Consider the following 18,402-nt stretch of genomic DNA (forward strand, 5'->3'; position numbering starts at 1 on the left):
TTCAAATGAAAAACTAACAACTATAACAGCGAACTGTGTGTGTGTGTGCGCGTGTGTGTGGAACGTGAGCCACACGACTGTTTGCCCGTGGTGGTTGGAACGGCCAGCTGACAGAACATGGTGACGTGTAATTCAGGTCGAAGCTGTGGTCAGCAGTGCTCTTTTTTTTTTTCTTTCCTTGATTTCCTGTTTCAGACTTTAACTCACTCAGTACGGCCAGTCCTCTCTTCTCCTCTACACAGACCCCTCGGATGTCCAGTGGGTGTCTGAATGACCCAACCTTTAGCTTCCGTCGTCAGAATTGTGGTATTCTTTGTCAACATTCACGTCTTCAGTATAAGAGCCTTCCGCTTGCAATATTTTGATGATGGTAATTGGGGTGAAACGCTGTTAACGTCGTCTTTCGCCGTTCGTATGGAAAGAGTTAAGCATTGGGTAACATAGGTATTGTCTTACTCTTTTTCTCACAATAGACTTTACTGTGTGAAATTCTGTATGCTGCAAGACTTTTGTCCATGACATGGAATGTTGTCTAACCCCCCCACCCCCCCCAAAAAAAGATGTTCAAGGATCTCCGCGACTTTGAAATGTCCCTCTTCATCCCCCCATCCCCCCAAAAAGAAGACAATTTCAGTGTCTCCCAAAACACAAAACTCCCGAGACCACCCCAACCTCCCAACATTTATGTTCCCATACGCTGAACAGTTGTAAACTGATCCTCTCTCTCCCACACACATACATAAACACACACAAACATCTCCTCTTAACCTGCTTTAATAGAAGAAAAATCGGTGGAGTATGGCCGCCAGAAACAAAACAAGGCTGCTGTCTCTGCAGACGATACATAAACAACACACCATCAGCATTCCAACACTGAACTCTGTATCGTACGCCAGAGTTTTTCAGGTATCACAACAAGTGTAACAGTTTCTCCTTTCCTTGGTACTTCTCTCTCGCCCCTCTCCACCCCCCCTTCCCTCCCTCCACAACATTTACAGGTAAACGCAATACAAGCTTGGCTATTCCTTGCTTTCTGGTGGGAAAAATCTACCTTTCTCTTGACTGCTTTAAGTACCTTGCACATAATTAATCTGAATTGATTGTTCAAGGATATTGACATTTTTTTTCCTTTTTGCACAGGACAGGAATGTCAGACCCCTGCCAGAGTCTGCACTAGTTGGGTCACGGTTAAGTATGTGTAATTAAATCCTTTTATTATTATTATTATTATTTTTTGTTATTACTAATGTATTTGAGATACCTTACTCTGCACTTCCTCTTCCTATTCTCATCTTCACTAACCCCATCTCCCCGCAAAAAGAAGGGGGAAAAAAAAAAGTGTTTGAACACATCACCAAGTTACTACTATGCATCCTTAAACTTTTTAACATGCGACAGTTTCGTCACCTGACCCCACTTAAAAATGCCACACATGTCCATTATTTTTACAGACTTTCTACAGAATGTTTCACAACATGAATCACTGACTGTTGTGGATCCTCCACATGTGGTGTTTGTGCTTTTGATTAAATACTTACATATATATATGTTGATTTTTTTTTTTCCATTTCAAATGAAACAGTATTAAATATTCATTCATGCCCAGTGATAATAAATTTTGTGAGGTTTTCAATTCACGGTTAGTACTTTGTTCACAATCTATACACGCTGCTGCCAACATTCAGTGTCACATCAGTCCCATACTCACAACCAGCAACACATTGCTCTTCACAGGATGGGGTTAGCACTGATGAGTTCCGATTTATACGCAGATTAGAATCCACAAACAATTGCATTTGAAAAGCATGCCATAAAAATAAAACAAGTCCAATATCATGTTACCCTACGCTGCAATAGCACACACTGGCCCTTTGTAGTTTCCTGCACACACACACACATATACAAAAAACAAGAGAGGCAAGGCCTTCAAGACTCACTTGTGATACACTTTAAAAAAAAATCTAATCGTTAAAATGTGTTCTGTATTTGTTATTATAAAGCTTCACGTTAAAAAAAGAAAAAAAAAGTCCTAACCAAATTCGAATTAAGTCCCCTAGCATTAATTACAGAGTACTTTCCCTTTTTTTACTATCTGCACCAAAACCTTTGCAAAATAAATAAAACTTCCATGCTTAGCTAAAGAACTTCCTGTTTGAACAGAAAATGATAAATATGACTGCTCTTGTTGTTGGGTCAGAATATCAGATCAAAGTGCCAAGTTTAGAGAATACAAAAAGTATAAATATAACAGTAAATGCAGTTTGCATATAATTAGGCTTCATTTTTTTGTGCCCATCCCAGAGGTGCAATATTGTTTTAAACAAGATAACTGGAAAGAACTGAATTTTTCCTATTTTTATGCCTAATTTGGTGTCAACTGACAAAGTATTTGCAGAGAAAATGTTAAAGTTTACCACGGACACACACACACGGACACACACACACACACACAGACAACCGAACACTGGGTTAAAACATAGACTCACTTTGTTTACACAAGTGAGTCAAAAAAGCCAGTCACATCAGTCGGCTGCACTGGCAACACGAATATCCGTACGACATCTTGGTAATGCACATATCCTCAGCGCTCACAACCCATTAGAAAACCACCAGCTCATGTGGACAAAAAAATGGCTGGAACCTGTTCAGCAGCAGACCCCATGGACGATGGCTGTAACAAAACGACGATACCAGTTCTCTGCTGACACGATGGCTGTAACAAAATGACGATACCAGTTCTCTGCTGACACGACGGCGGCTGTAACAGTACGACGATCAATAGTTCTCTGCTGACAGGACAATGGCTGAACCAAAATGACAATGAACAGGACGAATGCTGAACCAAAATGACAATCATCAGTTCTCTGACATGGCGATGGCTGTAACAGTTCGACGATCAACAGTTTTCTGCTGACGCGACTATGGCTGTAACAGTACGGCGATCAATAGTTCTCTGCTGACAATGGCTGAACCAAAACGATGATCAACTGGACGATGGCTGAACCAAAAGGACGATCAACAGTTCTCTGCTGACACGACGAAGGCTGTAACAAAATGACAATCAACAGTTCTCTGCTGACAGGACAATGGCTGAACCAAAACGATGATCAACTGGACGATGGCTGAACCAAAAGGACGATCAACAGTTCTCTGCTGACACGACGAAGGCTGTAACAAAATGACAATCAACAGTTCTCTGCTGACAGGACAATGGCTGAACCAAAACGATGATCAACCGGACAATGATTGAACCAAAACGACAATCATCAGTTCTCTGCTGACACAAAAATGGCTGAACCATTGGGGATGAGAACGACGATGCGCTGTGCCACTGGACATACACGTGGCCTCATTGTGCAAGGTCGGAAACACCCAAGTGGTTGCATGTGGACCATGGGACACCGGCAGGCAGGGCAGGGGAAGACACTGCTCTGGAGCAGCTGAAAGGCGTTGGCAGTGGTCTCCCTTGAATGTCTTCACTGCACTTGCTTGTCAGGGCAGGCCAGCTACGCCACGCACTCACAAAACAACACGTCTCGCAGACACTTGCAGTCTTTAGTACTTACAGTAACTGCACAAACACACACCAACAAAACCTTTTTTGTATTGTAGTTCAGTAACTGCACAAAATAAATAAGCACCAGCATTTACCTTATGTATGTTTTGAAGCGTGATAGCAAACATTTATTTTGAACTATAAATTACTTTCCAAGACTTTTTTCAATTTAATGTACCGTGCACACTTTACTAAACAGCAACACACATTCTCCACACACACACACAGTGGAAGTTATACCACACACTGACAACATGATTCGTTGCCAATTTCCACTGAGCATGAGATGGTTCTAGTCACAAAATATGTCTATTTAACTCACAAAACAGTTATGCTCACATATGGCTCTGTGCTCACAAAATCTCTAAAACTGCTCACAAAACATGTCTTATACTGCTCACAAAAATGTCTTAAAAGTTCTGCTTAAAAAATGTTTCTTACAACACTGCTCACAAAAAAAAAACACATACAAATTTTTACAGTTCTGTTCACAATTTCTTAGGCTCACAAAACGTCTCATAAAAATGTCTTACAAAACATGTCTTACAGTTCTGCTCTCAAAACCTGTCAGCAGGCAAATCCCCCTTCCCACCCACCCACAACTGAAGGAATCGAAATGTTTTCTTTTTCGAAATCTGCCTCAGTGTCGGCAGATTCATGGGGGGCTGTTGTTTAAGGGACGTGGTGGCGGTCTCCACTCTGGGAGAGACGCTCACTCAGTCTGGCTCCGCGACAATGCCATTATTGTCGTTAGTAGGGGGCTTAGTAGGTGGTGTCCTAAGTACGTTAAAACAGAACAGGCACCGCTGAACACCACCGAAGTGACTCAGCAGCAGTGCAGGGTCTCCTCTGGTGTGTGGCCTCCAGGCGACCTAACATCGATGGTTCCCTGTGGACTGCCGACGTTGGAACTGCGACGGACGAACCCGGGTGTGGCCGTGTATGGGGGAATCTAAATGAGCGGCGTGGGAGTAATGCCACTGAAACGGTGCAGATAATGGGGCAGCAAAAAAATTAAAATAAAATAAAATAATAAAAAAATCTGCCTCCCTGTCTCGTGCTCAGAGTTAGACCAGACACCCCCGTAGTAAATATTATGAAGTGTGTGGGTGGGGGGGCAGGATTTTGAACAAATAAAAAGGTGCAGGAGTGGACTCGAGCCTCACATGTTAAGCTCGGAAGGAAAAAAAAACCCTCCACAGGACCAACACACTTCCTTCCATTTACACTCAAAAATAATATTTCTACTGATGTTTCTAAAAGTGAGATGACTGATAACTCTATTCAAAGTGATAACGTCGTTTTAATCATGTTATTTCCATGTATCTCAATTATTTAAGATTTTTTTTTTTGTTTTTTTTTTAAGTTCATGATAAGAGAGTTGTCAGAAAAAAAAACCCAAACATGTCTACCTTTGATCTACTGTTGATTCAATTTTTAAATGTTCATTCTAGTTAATTCAGTATATATAAAAAAATTAAAAAATAAATAAAATACATGCAGCAAACATGTTGATGGTGAAGTTAGTGTCAATGAATGTCTTCTGTCCAGAATTAGTATTTCTTTTTTTTTACAAGTGAGTTAAAAACAACACCCACCCACACACACACACACCCACACAAAAAAAAAGAACCACCCAGAACACAGCTCCACTTGGCCCTCAAGACTCAATCACAGACAAAAACAGGCTTGACCACAGGCACATGAACATCGTCAAGAGGACAAAGATTCCACAGTGTGGTCACTTCAGGAAGGGCCCTCCCCCATTCCCCCTCTCTCTCTCTCTCCCTCCCACCACAAGTGTCCCCCCCCCCACCCCCCTCTCCCGTCCCTGCCCCGCACCCAAGTCCTCCGTTGAGAGAGAGAGAGAGAAGAAAAAAAAAAAACCCTTCCGTCTCTCTCTTCATACAGGCACAACGCTTCGTCGACGGCACGCTTTGTACACATGGCATTTCTTCCCCCTTCCTCCAACACAATGCATGTTTCACGGACAGGAAAAAAACAACAACAAAAAAACACCAACAACAAAGCTCTTATCTTTACACAAATACGAAGTGTCCTAAATTGTTCTAGTTTGTTCCAAACTCTTTATACACGACAGTCCCTGTACACACACACACACACACACACGCACGCCCATTTCTGCGTCACACTCTGAAGATGTGGTTTCACAATACGGGTGAGTTGTTTGACGTACACATTATATAACACTGCAGGTGGAAGACTAAGCAAACACACACACACACCCCAATTACACATGTAGTCCTGCAACCATACTTTGCGTTTCACCCAACATCTGTCCTCACTCGACTCAAAAGCTGGCAAGAGTAAGACTCCTGTTTTCTCTTTCACTCCCACAAATTTCATCATCATACTTCACACTTTATTCAACATCTGTCAGCCCTAAAGCTGGTGTTACTTCAAATATACTGTCTATACTCATCCACCCTAAAGCTGGTGTTACTTCAAATATTCTGTCTATACTCATCCACCCTAAAGCTGGTGATGCCTCACACTCAATGCCTGAAACTGGTGACACTTCACACTCAGTGCCTAGCCTCCCTCAAAGTTAAGCTGCGACACTTTACAATTAATGGCTATCCTCACTTAACCTTAAAGCTGGTGATAGCTCACACTCAATGTCTATCCTCGGTCAACCCTAAAGCTGGTGGTAGTTCACACTCAATGTCTATCCTCCGTCAACCCTAAAGTTGGTGATATTTCACACTCAATGGCTATCCTCGGTCAACCCTAAAGCTGCTGATATTTTCACACTCAATGTCTAGCCTCGGTCAACCTTAAAGCTGCTGATATTTTCACACTCAATGGCTATCCTCAGTCAACCCTAAAGCTGGTGATAGTTCACACTCAATGGATAGTTCACACTCAATGGCTATCCTCGGTCAACCCTAAAGCTGGTGATATTTCACACTCAATGTCTAGCCTCGGTCAACCCTAAAGCTGCTGATATTTTCACACTCAATGGCTATCCTCGGTCAACCCTAAAGCTGGTGATATTTCACACTCAACATCTAGCCTCGGTCAACCCTAAAGCTGCTGATATTTCACACTCAATGGCTATCCTCGGTCAACCCTAAAGCTGCTGATAGATCACACTCAATGTCTATCCCCGGTCAACCAATACTTGTAAGCGCAGAACTCCTATCCTGCATCCTTCTCTTTCACACACACACACACACAATTTTCATGAATGCACTCAAATGTGCTTTCCCTTTCACACTCACACACAGTTTTCATGAATCTACTTCACCTAATGTGCTTCCTCTTTCACACTCACATACACAGGTTTTCATGGTGTTACCGAACACTTCAAGCAGCTCTGCCCTCGATCAACCAAACAGCTGGTGAGTGGACAGCTCCCAGCCTACAAATCCCATTTTCTCTTTCACACACACCATGTTCATGACTATGCACTTCACGCAAAATCTATCCTCCGTCAGTCAACCAAACTCTTTCAGAGCAAACCCCTACCCTTCACAACCACTTGTCTCTTTCATAATACACAACGTCCGTGATGACGCTTCACATTAAATGTCTATCCTCGGTCAACCAAACGCTTGTCAGCACAAAAAAAATCCTATCCAACATAAACTGTTTTCTCCTTCACACACACAGGTTTCACATTTCATTTCATCCGACTCTGTCCTCAGTCGGCCGAAAAACTACTGACCGCGCAACTCCAACCCTGCACAACCTGTTTTCGGTTTCTCACACACAACCTTCATGAGGATACTTTTAAACTTCACCCAACATTTATTCTCAGTTGGCTAAAACGCCTCTGAGTGTAACGCTCCTCGATAACTTGTTTTCTTTCACACACACACACTGTTCATGATGAAATTTCACCCAACGTGTATCGTCAATCAACCCTAAAGCTTGTGAGTGTAAACCTCTTCTCCCTCACACACACACACACACACACATTGTTCATGATGGCTACAATGCAGCATTGGACCTCTGACTGGTGTGAGAGAAATTCCTGTTTTCTGTACACTGGCTAAGATGTGTCGACACTGCTGAAGACCTTGCTGTGACGGCACTGTGACGATGAGGATGACGACGGTGATGACAACCACCAGGTGAGACGTGACGTCACGACGACTGATTTCACGCTGCTGTGACGATGTCGACAGATCACGGCTAGTCCTCTTCGTCCACGTAGGCCAGAGGGAAATACCCAATCTGAAAGCAGAGTTTGTCCTTGACAGTAGGCAGAACTGCAGAAAGTACACCGGAGTGGGGGAATCAAGTGGTGCGCTTGTGACAGATGGTAGGTCAAGTCTGAAATCTGAACTCGTTTTATAAAAGTGAGTCTTAATTGACTGACTCATGTGGATACTTATATAGCGCCTATCCTCGGTCAGAGACCAAGCTCTAAGCGCTTTACATACACGGGGACATTTGCACCACAGGCTGCCTACCTGGGTAGAGCCGACTGACGGCTGCCACTGGGCGCTCATCATTCGTTTCCTGTGTCATTCAATCAGATTTCAGACGCACACACATACACACTCAGACAGACATGTAACATTTTACGTGTATGACCGTTTTTTTTTTTAATTTATTTACCCCACCATGTAGGCGCCATACTCCGTTTTCGGGGGTGTGCATGCTGGGTATATTCTTGTTTCCATAACCATCCGAACGCTGACATGGATTACAGGATCTTTAATGTGCGTATTTGATCTTCTGCATGCGCATACACACGAAGGGGGTTCAGGCACTAGCAGGTCTGCACATATGTTGACCTGGGAGATCGGAAAAATCTCCACCCTTTACCCACCAGGTGCACCGAGATTCGAACCCAGGACCCTCAGATTGAAAGTCCAGCGCTTTAACCATTCGGCTATTGCACCCGTCTTAATTCACAACCCACAGTTGTTTCTTTTTACCGTGACGTGAATGAAGCATTGACACTTCTTATCAGTCTGATCTTACAACCCATACTGTTTTTTGTTGTTTTTTCTTTGTTAGTTTTTGTATAGTGGTTTGAAATTTTAACATTTCTCAATCAAAGCGAGTCTTCTTTTGCAAATAATTGGCATTTAATGTGTCACGGCAGATATAAAAAGAGTGCCCTGACCACCGCTTTACCGGTGGTAGAGAAAAATGACAGTCTGATCTTACAACCCATAATGTTTTTGTTTTTTTTCTTCTTCGTTAGTTTTTGTATAGTGGTTTGAAATTTTGACATTTCTTAATCAAAGCCAGTCTTCTTTTGCAACCCACATTTTCTTTTTTTTCAATTACAGTCAATTTTTTTTATCAAAGCGAGTCTTTAGTTTGCAACCCAATCTCCCCTCCCCCCTCACCCCCCCCCCCCCCCCCCCCCCCACTACAGCCAATTATCTCCCTTTCTGACCTTCTTGGTGCGGAGGTTCTCTCCCTTCCACCAGCCCTTGTCCTGGCCGTTCTTGCTGAGGATTGCGATGCGGTCGTTGAGCTTCATGGTCACCTGCGATGTGGACGTGGCAGCGTAGTCGTACACCGCCACCGCATAGCCCAGGATCCAGGACGTCGCTCCGCCTGCTCATGGAAACAGCGACAATTAACCCTTTGAGTCCCTGAGCAATTTTAACCCTTCCGCCTGAGCTCCTGAGCCAAAATTTGCAAATAATTGGTATTTAATGTGTCACGGCAGATATAAAAAGAGTTGCCCTGACCACCGCTTTACCGGTGGTAGAGAAAATTGACAATGCCTAGCCACTGGTTGAGCGGTGCATAAACACTTGTGTCGTGTTTTGCTATTGGTTGACTTATATTGAAATCGATCTTTTTAATCCAAAGCACATGCACAAAACACAGTGAAAGGGCGTGGCCATGTTGGTACTACGTTCGCTGACGTCAGAATATTACGGTTTTTTCTGATTGGCTCTTCAATATAAGTCAAAACATTCTCCAAACAATACAATTCTGACTGAAAAACAAACAAACAAAATAATCCCAAAACAATACAATTCTGCCAGAAATACAGAAAAAAACAAACAAAATAATCCCCAACAAAACAATTCTAACAGAAAATCAAACAAACAAATAAAATAACCCCAAAACAATACAATTCTGACTGTAAAAACAAACAAATATAATAACCCCAAAACAAAACAATTCTAACAGAAAATCAAACAAACAAATAAAATAACCCCAAAACAATACAATTCTGACTGTAAAAACAAACAAAATATTCCCCAAACAAAACAATTCTGACAGAAATACAGAAAAAAAAATATTCCCAAAACAATACAATTCTGACAGAAAAAACAAACAAATGATCAATATAATCCCAAAACAATACAATTCTGACAGAAAAAACAAACAAACAAATATAATAACCCCAAAACAATACAATTCTGACCGTAAAAACAAACAAAATATTCCCAAAACAAAACAATTCTGACAGAAAAACAAACAAAATATTCCCAAAACAAAACAATTCTGACAGAAATACAGAAAAAAAAAATTCCCAAAACAATACAATTCTGACAGAAAAACAAACAAACAAAATATTCCCAGAACGCATCCTTGAGCTACTGATACTGATACTGATACTCCCAAAACAATACAATTCTGACAAAAAAAAAACCCACAAAAAACAAAACACAAAGAACAAAATATTCCCAAAACAATACAATTCTGACAAAAAACAAACAAACAACAAAACAAACAAAATATTCCCAAAACAAAACAATTCTGACCAAAAAAAAAAAAAAAAAAAAAAAAGTTCACAAAACAATACATTTCTGACAGAAAAACAAACAAAATAATCCCCAAACAAAACAATTCTGACAGAAAAACAAACAAAATATTCCTGAAACAATACAATTCTGACAAAAAATAAAATAAAATAAAATAAATAAATAAATTAAAAAATCCCAAAACAAAACAACTGTGACAGAAAAACAAACAAAAAAAATATTCCCGAAACAAAACAAATCTGAAAGAAAAAAAATCAACAAACAAATAAACCAAAAAATATTCCCCCCCAAAATAATACAATTCTGATCCAAAGGTTTTGTCAGGGACTGCACAGCGTTGTGGTGACAGCAACAATAAAATAACTACAAAAACAACAACAACAGCAACAACGAAGCGTTGTGGTGACAACAACAAGAAACAAGAGAGGCAAGGCCTTCAAGACTCACTTGTGATAAATTAAGTCCCCTAGCATTAATTACAGAGTAATTTCCCTTTTTTACCATCTGCACCAAAACGTTTGCAAAATAAATAAAAATTCCATGCTTAGCAAAAGAAGTTCCTGTTTGAACAAAAAATGATAATAATGACTCCTCTTGTTGTTGTCTCAGAATAAGAGGTCAAAGTGCCAAGTTTAGAGAATACAAAAAATATAAATATAACAGTAAATGCAGTTTGCATATAATTAGGCTTTTTTTAAATTTTTTTGTGCCCACCCCATAGGTGCAATATTGTTTTAAACAAGATGACTGGAAAGAACTGAATTTTTCCTATTTTTATGCCAAATTTGGTGTCAACTGACAAAGTACTTGCAGAGAAAATGTCAATGTTAAAGTTTACCACATGGACACACACACACACAGACAACCGAACACCGGGTTAAAACATAGACTCACTTTGTTTACACAAGTGAGTCAAAAACTACAAAAACAACAACAACAGCAACAACGAAAGTCCCAGAACAAAGCAAATCTGACAGAAAAAAAAACTGACCCGAGGTTTTATAGGGGATGCGCAGTGTTGTGGTGACATCCGGGAAAATGTCGGACAGTTCGTTCTTCTCATAGTGCTGCACCAGGCTCTGTCGACACAACAGCACACGCTGTGTTATTTTGCGTTGTGTTTTGTGCTGTGTTGTCATTTGTTGTTGTATTGTGTTGTGCTGTGTTGTGATTTGTTGTTGTGTTGTGTTGTGCTGTGCTGTGTTGTGATTTGTTGTTGTATTGTGTTGTGTTGTGCTGTGCTGTGTTGTGATTTGTTGTTGTATTGTGTTGTGTTGTGTTGTGCTGTGTTGTGATTTGTTGTTGTATTGTGTTGTGCTGTGTTGTGATTTGTTGTTGTGTTGTGTTGTGCTGTGCTGTGTTGTGATTTGTTGTTGTATTGTGTTGTGCTGTGCTGTGATTTGTTGTTGTATTGTGTTGTGCTGTGCTGTGTTGTGATTTGTTGTTGTATTGTGTTGTGCTGTGCTGTGCTGTGCTGTGTTGTGATTTGTTGTTGTGTTGTGTTGTGCTGTGTTGTGCTGTGCTGTGTTGTGATTTGTTGTTGTATTGTGTTGTGTTGTGCTGTGTTGTGATTTGTTGTTGTGTTGTGCTGTGCTGTGCTGTGTTGTGATTTGTTGTTGTGTTGTGATGTGTTGTGCTGTGCTGTGCTGTGCTGTGATTTGTTGTTGTATTGTGTTGTGCTGTGTTGTGATTGTGCTGTGCTGTGTTGTGATTTGTTGTTGTGTTGTGTTGTGTTGTGCTGTGTTGTGCTGTGCTGTGTTGTGTTGTGATTTGTTGTTGTATTGTGTTGTGCTGTGTTGTGATTTGTTGTTGTGTTGTGTTGTGATTTGTTGTTGTATTGTGTTGTGTTGTGCTGTGTTGTGTTGTGCTGTGTTGTGTTGTGCTGTGTGTTGTGGTTTGTTGTTGTATTGTGTTGTGCTGTGCTGTGTTGTGCTGTGCTGTGTTGTGGTTTGTTGTTGTATTGTGTTGTGCTGTGCTGTGTTGTGCTGTGCTGTGTTGTGATTTGTTGTTGTATTGTGCTGTGTTGTGCTGTGTTGTGATTTGTTGTTGTGTTGTGCTGTGCTGTGTTGTGATTTGTTGTTGTGTTGTGTTGTGCTGTGTTGTGATTTGTTGTTGTATTGTGTTGTGCTGTGTTGTGTTGTGCTGTGATTTGTTGTTGTGTTGTGCTGTGTTGTGATTTGTTGTTGTATTGCTGTTGTGCTGTGTTGTGTTGTGCTGTGCTGTGTTGTGATTTGTTGTTGTATTGTGATGTATTGTGTTGTGCTGTGTTGTGATTTGTTGTTGTATTGTGTTGTGCTGTGTTGTGTTGTGCTGTGTTGTGTTGTGATTTGTTGTTGTATTGTGTTGTGCTGTATTGTGTTGTGCTGTGCTGTGTTGTGATTTGTTGTTGTATTGTGTTGTGCTGTGCTGTGTTGTGATTTGTTGTTGTATTGTGTTGTGCTGTGCTGTGTTGTGATTTGTTGTTGTGTTGTGTTGTGCTGTGTTGTGTTGTTTTGTTGTATTGTGTTGTGATTTGTTGTAATGCACTGTGTTGTATTGTGCTGTGTTGTGTTGTGTCGTACTGCATTGTATTGTATTGTATTGTATTGTATTGTGTTGTATTGTATTGTGCTGTACTGTATTGGGAAATATTGTCGTGTATTAGATGATATTGTACTTTATTGTATTGCATTGTATTGTACTTCGTTGTATTGTGCTACATTGTGTTGTGGCATACTGTTCTGTGTTGTGTTGTATTGAATTGTACCGTATTAAGTTAGATTGTGTTGTATTGCATTCTGCTGTATTGTATTGTACTGCATTGCATTGTGTTGTAGTGCATTGTATTGTATTATATTGTATTAATAAGTTTACAGTTGGGCCAACAGCAAAGTGAGAGCAGTATCATCAACGCTTCCTCCATTGGCAACAGGAAACCATTTACAGCTCAGTCTTTTGTGAAGGACCATGACTCTCAAACTAGGAGGCAAAATTGCACTGGCTCATGGTGCTGCAGCCTTGTGGGCTAGTTGGCCTTTGGGAACCATCCCCAACGCCGACTGTCCTAAAACCCCCTTGGCCGAGAGAGTGGGGGAGTAACTTGGGCAAGACACTCTCCACAATAATCAAATGCTAGCCCAGATAGTCGTTGACAGCAGTTGCCTCCTCTGCTGTTCTGATGGTCATAGTCGGACACGATTCATACAGTGTATCAATAATACTGTGTTGTGTTGTATTGTATTATATCGTATTGTATTGCATTGTGTTGTACTGCATTGTATTCTACTGGATTGTTCTACATTGTACTGCACTGCCTCTGAAAAAAAAACCCAAAAAAACACCAATCAATGATATAGTCATTCTCACCCAAATAATTTCAAAGTACTAATCATTCATATATTCATTCTCACCTGAAAAAAAGTATTGGTCAGTGACACATTCCTTCTCACCTGAATACTTTCAAATAATTGGTCAATGACATATTCCTTCTCACCTGAATACTTTCAAATAATTGGTCAATGACATATTCCTTCTCACTTGAATACTTTCAAATTATTGGTCAATGACATATTCCTTCTCACCTGAATACTTTCAAAGTAATGCCCGTCAGCTAGGTAGAAGAGTCCTTGTGGTGTTCTGTTCACCTTGATATGTCGCACTGCGTTAGCGTACCTGAAATCAACACCATCCTAATGATAATAACCATACCTGAAACCTGAAATTTACACCATCCTAATGATAATAACCATACCTGAAATCAACACCATCCTATTGACAATAACCACACCTGAAATCAACACCATCCTAACGATAATAACCATACCTGAAATCAACACCATCCTAACGATAATAACCACACCTGAAATCAACACCATCCTAATGATAATAACCATACCTGAAATCAACACCATCCTAATGACAATAACCATACAAATCAACACCATCCTAACGATAATAACCATACCTGAAATCAACACCATCCTAATGACGATAATAACCACACCTGAAATCAACACCATCCTAATGACGATAATAACCACACCTGAAATCAACACCATCCTAATGACGATAACCACACCTGAAATCAACACCATCCTAACGATAATAACCACACCTGAAATCAACACCATCCTAACGATAATAACCACACCTGAAATCAACACCATCCTAATGATAATAACCACACCTGAAATCAACACCATCCTAACGATAATAACCACACCTGAAATCAACACCATCCTAACGATAATAACCATACCTGAAATCAACACCATCCTAACAATAATAACCATACCTGAAATCAACACCATAATAATAATAATAATAATAACCATACATGAAATCAACATAAAAATTTTAAAAAAACAACAACAAAAAAACATAATAATCATAGCAACAATAACAACAACCACACTAACGTATCTAAACAGTGCTAAAGTCTTGTGCGCAGACAAACCTGACGTGTTCACACCCCTACTTTCACACACATGCATGACCCTGGAGGAAGGTTAGGTGGCACAATGGTTGAGACGCTTCTCTGCTGATGGTGTGGTGTGTGTCCATTGAGATCGATGATGACCATCGTTGTCATCCAGCTGGGGGATGGGGGCAGGGTGGTGGTGGTGGGGGGGCGGGGATGCTCATGAATTTATCTTATGTGTCAGGTCAGGTCATTAGATCTGCTACAGGTAACCTGAAATCCAGTACAACCTGTTCAGGGTCGGATTGCCCGGCGACTAAACCGGCACTCCCACCGCTCCCTTCCAGGACTGGTGAGGCTGTTGGCTAGACACCTTTATGGAATTAAAAACGAGATCCATAAAAGAGTGTCGGCTCAGGAGAGCCACCAACGGCCATCTAGCTCCACCGTGCTGTGTGCATGCCACACGCAGTTGGTCCCTGGAGTGTGTCTACCCATGCATGCGAAATCTAGATCCGGCAGAATCTGCGGAAGAAACCTATCGGTTCTCTGCTGATACAGTGTTCACAAAGGCCCAGGTTCGAATCCCCACTCTCCCCCTTTCTCCCAAGTTTTGACTGGTAGGACAAGGACAAATTTTTTTATTGGCAAATAGCGTTTTACAGCTCTAGTGCCAAGGGGGATTATTCAGCTTATTTTAGTAGACGACGAAAAGAAAAAGTAAAACGAAAAATAAGGGGAAATAACAAGCAAATAAGTACATATTCATAAACACATAAACACTCATACGTTCACACCCACAACATTAATACAACATATTCCATATTACTCATGCATAATACTAAGTAATTAATTCGAACATATGACCATCCAACTTTGCAGCCAAGCCTCTTTTTGGTTATTACCAATCTAAATTGAGTTATGGATCTTGTATTTTATTATGTTTCTATCATGTTAAAACGATCGCTCAGTTAATCTTTTCCTTCGAATGTCGTATGCTTCTACAATATATTTGGCGAGAGAAAATAGGATGTCTTCATTATCTGATGAAAGGATAGCTACCAGATCATGAAGTTTGACTGGTAGAAAACCAAACCAAATCGAGCGTCTGGCTTATTCGGGTGAGACGATAAACCAAGGCCCCGAGCACAGCACAGCACAGCACGCACTCGGCACACTGATAAAGCAGGACCCATCGCAGTACAAAGTCTTGTCAAAATTCTGTAGAAGCTGCTGCTTGACTGAAACCTGATTGAATGACGCAGGCACTGAATGATGAGCGCCCAATGGCAGCAGTCGGCAGTCGGCTCTACCCACGTAGGCAGCCTGTTGTGGCACATTACCCTGAGTTTGTAAAGCGCTTAGAGCTTGGTCTCCGACCGAGGACAGGCGCTGTATTAGTATCCATATCACCATCATATTGTTACACAGTACTGATATGTTTCAGTTTCAGTTTCAGTAGCTCAAGGAGGCGTCACTGCGTTCGGACAAATCCATATACGCTACACCACATCTGCCAAGCAGATGCCTGACCAGCAGCGTAACCCAACGCGCTTAGTCAGGCCTTGAAAAAAAGAAAAAAAAGAAAAAGAAAGGTGAATGAATAATAGATAAGCTTACATAAATAAATAAATAGATAATAATTATGATAGAAAAAGGTAGTAGTAATGATAATGATAACAAAAAATAATAATAAAATAATAATAATAAATAAATAAATAAGACAACAATGATTTAGTACTGATATGACACGGAGCGACAGATGACTTTATACTGTGTTATCATACTGTGCTGTCAGAAGTGTGTTATCATACTGTGCTGTCAGAAGTGTGTTATCATACTGTGCTGTCACAAGCGTGTCATCATACTGTGCTGTCAGAAGTGTGTTATCATACTGTGCTGTCACAAGCGTGTTATCATACTGTGCTGTCACAAGCGTGTCATCATACTGTGCTGTCAGAAGCGTGTTATCATACTGTGCTGTCACAAGCGTGTCATCATACTGTGCAGTCACAAGTGTGTTATCATACTGTGCTGTCACAAGCGTGTTATCATACTGTGCTGTCACAAGCGTGTCATCATACTGTGCTGTCAGAAGTGTGTTATCATACTGTGCTGTCAGAAGTGTGTTATCATACTGTGCTGTCACAAGCGTGTCATCATACTGTGCTGTCAGAAGTGTGTTATCATACTGTGCTGTCAGAAGTGTGTTATCATACTGTGCTGTCACAAGCGTGTCATCATACTGTGCTGTCACAAGCGTGTCATCATACTGTGCTGTCACAAGTGTGTCATCATACTGTGCTGTCACAAGCGTGTCATCATACTGTGCAGTCACAAGTGTGTTATCACACTGTGCAGTCACAAGTGTGTTATCATACTGTGCTGTCACAAGTGTGTCATCATACTGTGCTGTCACAAGTGTGTCATCACAATGTGCTGTCACAAGTGTGTTATCACACTGTGCTGTCACAAGTGTGTTATGTGCTGTCACAAGTGTGTTATGTGCTGTCACAAGTGTGTCATCATACTGTGGTGTCACAAGTGTGTCATCATACTGTGGTGTCACAAGTGTGTCATCATACTGTGGTGTCACAAGTGTGTCATCATACTGTGCTGTCACAAGCGTGTCATCATAATGTGCAGTCACAAGTGTGTCATCATACTGTGCTGTCACAAGTGCGTCATCATACTGTGCTGTCACAAGTGTGTCATCATACTGTGCTGTCACAAGCGTGTCATCATACTGTGCAGTCACAAGTGTGTTATCATACTGTGCAGTCACAAGTGTGTTGTCATACTGTGCTGTCACAAGTGTGTTATCATACTGTGCAGTCACAAGTGTGTTATCATATCATACTGTGCTGTCACAAGTGTGTTATCATATCATACTGTGCTGTCACAAGTGTGTTATCATACTGTGCTGTCACAAGTGTGTTATCATACTGTGCTGTCACAAGTGTGTTATGTGGTGTCACAAGTGTGTTATGTGGTGTCACAAGTGTGTCATCACACTGTGCTGTCACAAGTGTGTTATGTGGTGTCACAAGTGTGTTATGTGGTGTCACAAGTGTGTTATCACACTGTGCTGTCACAAGTGTGTTATCATACTGTGCTGTCACAAGTGTGTTATCATACTGTGCTGTCACAAGTGTGTTATCATACTGTGCTGTCACAAGTGTGTTATCATACTGTGCTGTCATACTGACATACTGACTTGATGCTAAGCGACAGCTCCCCCCTGCGCTGCGGGTTGTTGGTGACCCGGATGAGGAAGGTGCCGTCGGGACAGCTGTCCAGCTGTTTCTGTGCCATGGGTCGCTCCATCACCCCCACGTACCTGTGTCACACGTCATCACACACACGTCACACGTCATCACACACACGTCATCATTATATGCCGTTCCATCACCCCCACGTACCTGTGTCACACGTCATCACACACACGTCATACGTCATCACACCCATGCACCTGTGTCACACGTCATCACACACACGTCACATGTCATCACACACACGTCACATGTCATCACACACACGCCATCATTATATGCCGTTCCATCACCCCCACGTACCTGTGTCGCACGTCATCACACACACGTACCTGTGTCGCACGTCATCACACACACACGTCACATGCCATCACCCCCACGTACCTGTGTCACACGTCATCACACACGTCACACGTCATCACACCCATGTACCTGTGTCACACGTCATCACACACACATCAC

The 18,402-nt window shown here is 41.3% G+C and overlaps 1 protein-coding gene across 4 annotated transcripts in view; it reads right to left on the reverse strand.

Moving 5' to 3' along the window:
• Positions 1-739: 739 nt before the first annotated feature.
• The window catches only part of LOC143289743 (guanine nucleotide exchange factor VAV2-like), an 85,818-nt gene continuing 68,155 nt past the window's right edge, over positions 740-18,402 (reverse strand). For 3 of the 4 annotated variants that reach the window (XM_076598832.1, XM_076598831.1, XM_076598830.1), the window contains 5 exons: positions 17,886-18,008; positions 13,830-13,920; positions 11,261-11,348; positions 8,940-9,103; positions 740-7,759 (listed from right to left, as the gene is read on the reverse strand). In XM_076598832.1, coding sequence (XP_076454947.1) covers positions 7,718-7,759; positions 8,940-9,103; positions 11,261-11,348; positions 13,830-13,920; positions 17,886-18,008 — 508 coding nt within the window. In that variant the 3' untranslated portion in view covers positions 740-7,717. Of the gene's footprint in view, positions 7,760-8,939; positions 9,104-11,260; positions 11,349-13,829; positions 13,921-17,885; positions 18,009-18,272; positions 18,325-18,402 lie in introns of those variants that run through there. The other variant, XM_076598833.1, reaches the window with a different exon arrangement.

This window comes from Babylonia areolata, chromosome 14, assembly GCF_041734735.1.
Source record: "Babylonia areolata isolate BAREFJ2019XMU chromosome 14, ASM4173473v1, whole genome shotgun sequence".
In the NCBI taxonomy this organism is placed as follows: Eukaryota; Metazoa; Mollusca; class Gastropoda; order Neogastropoda; family Buccinidae; genus Babylonia; species Babylonia areolata.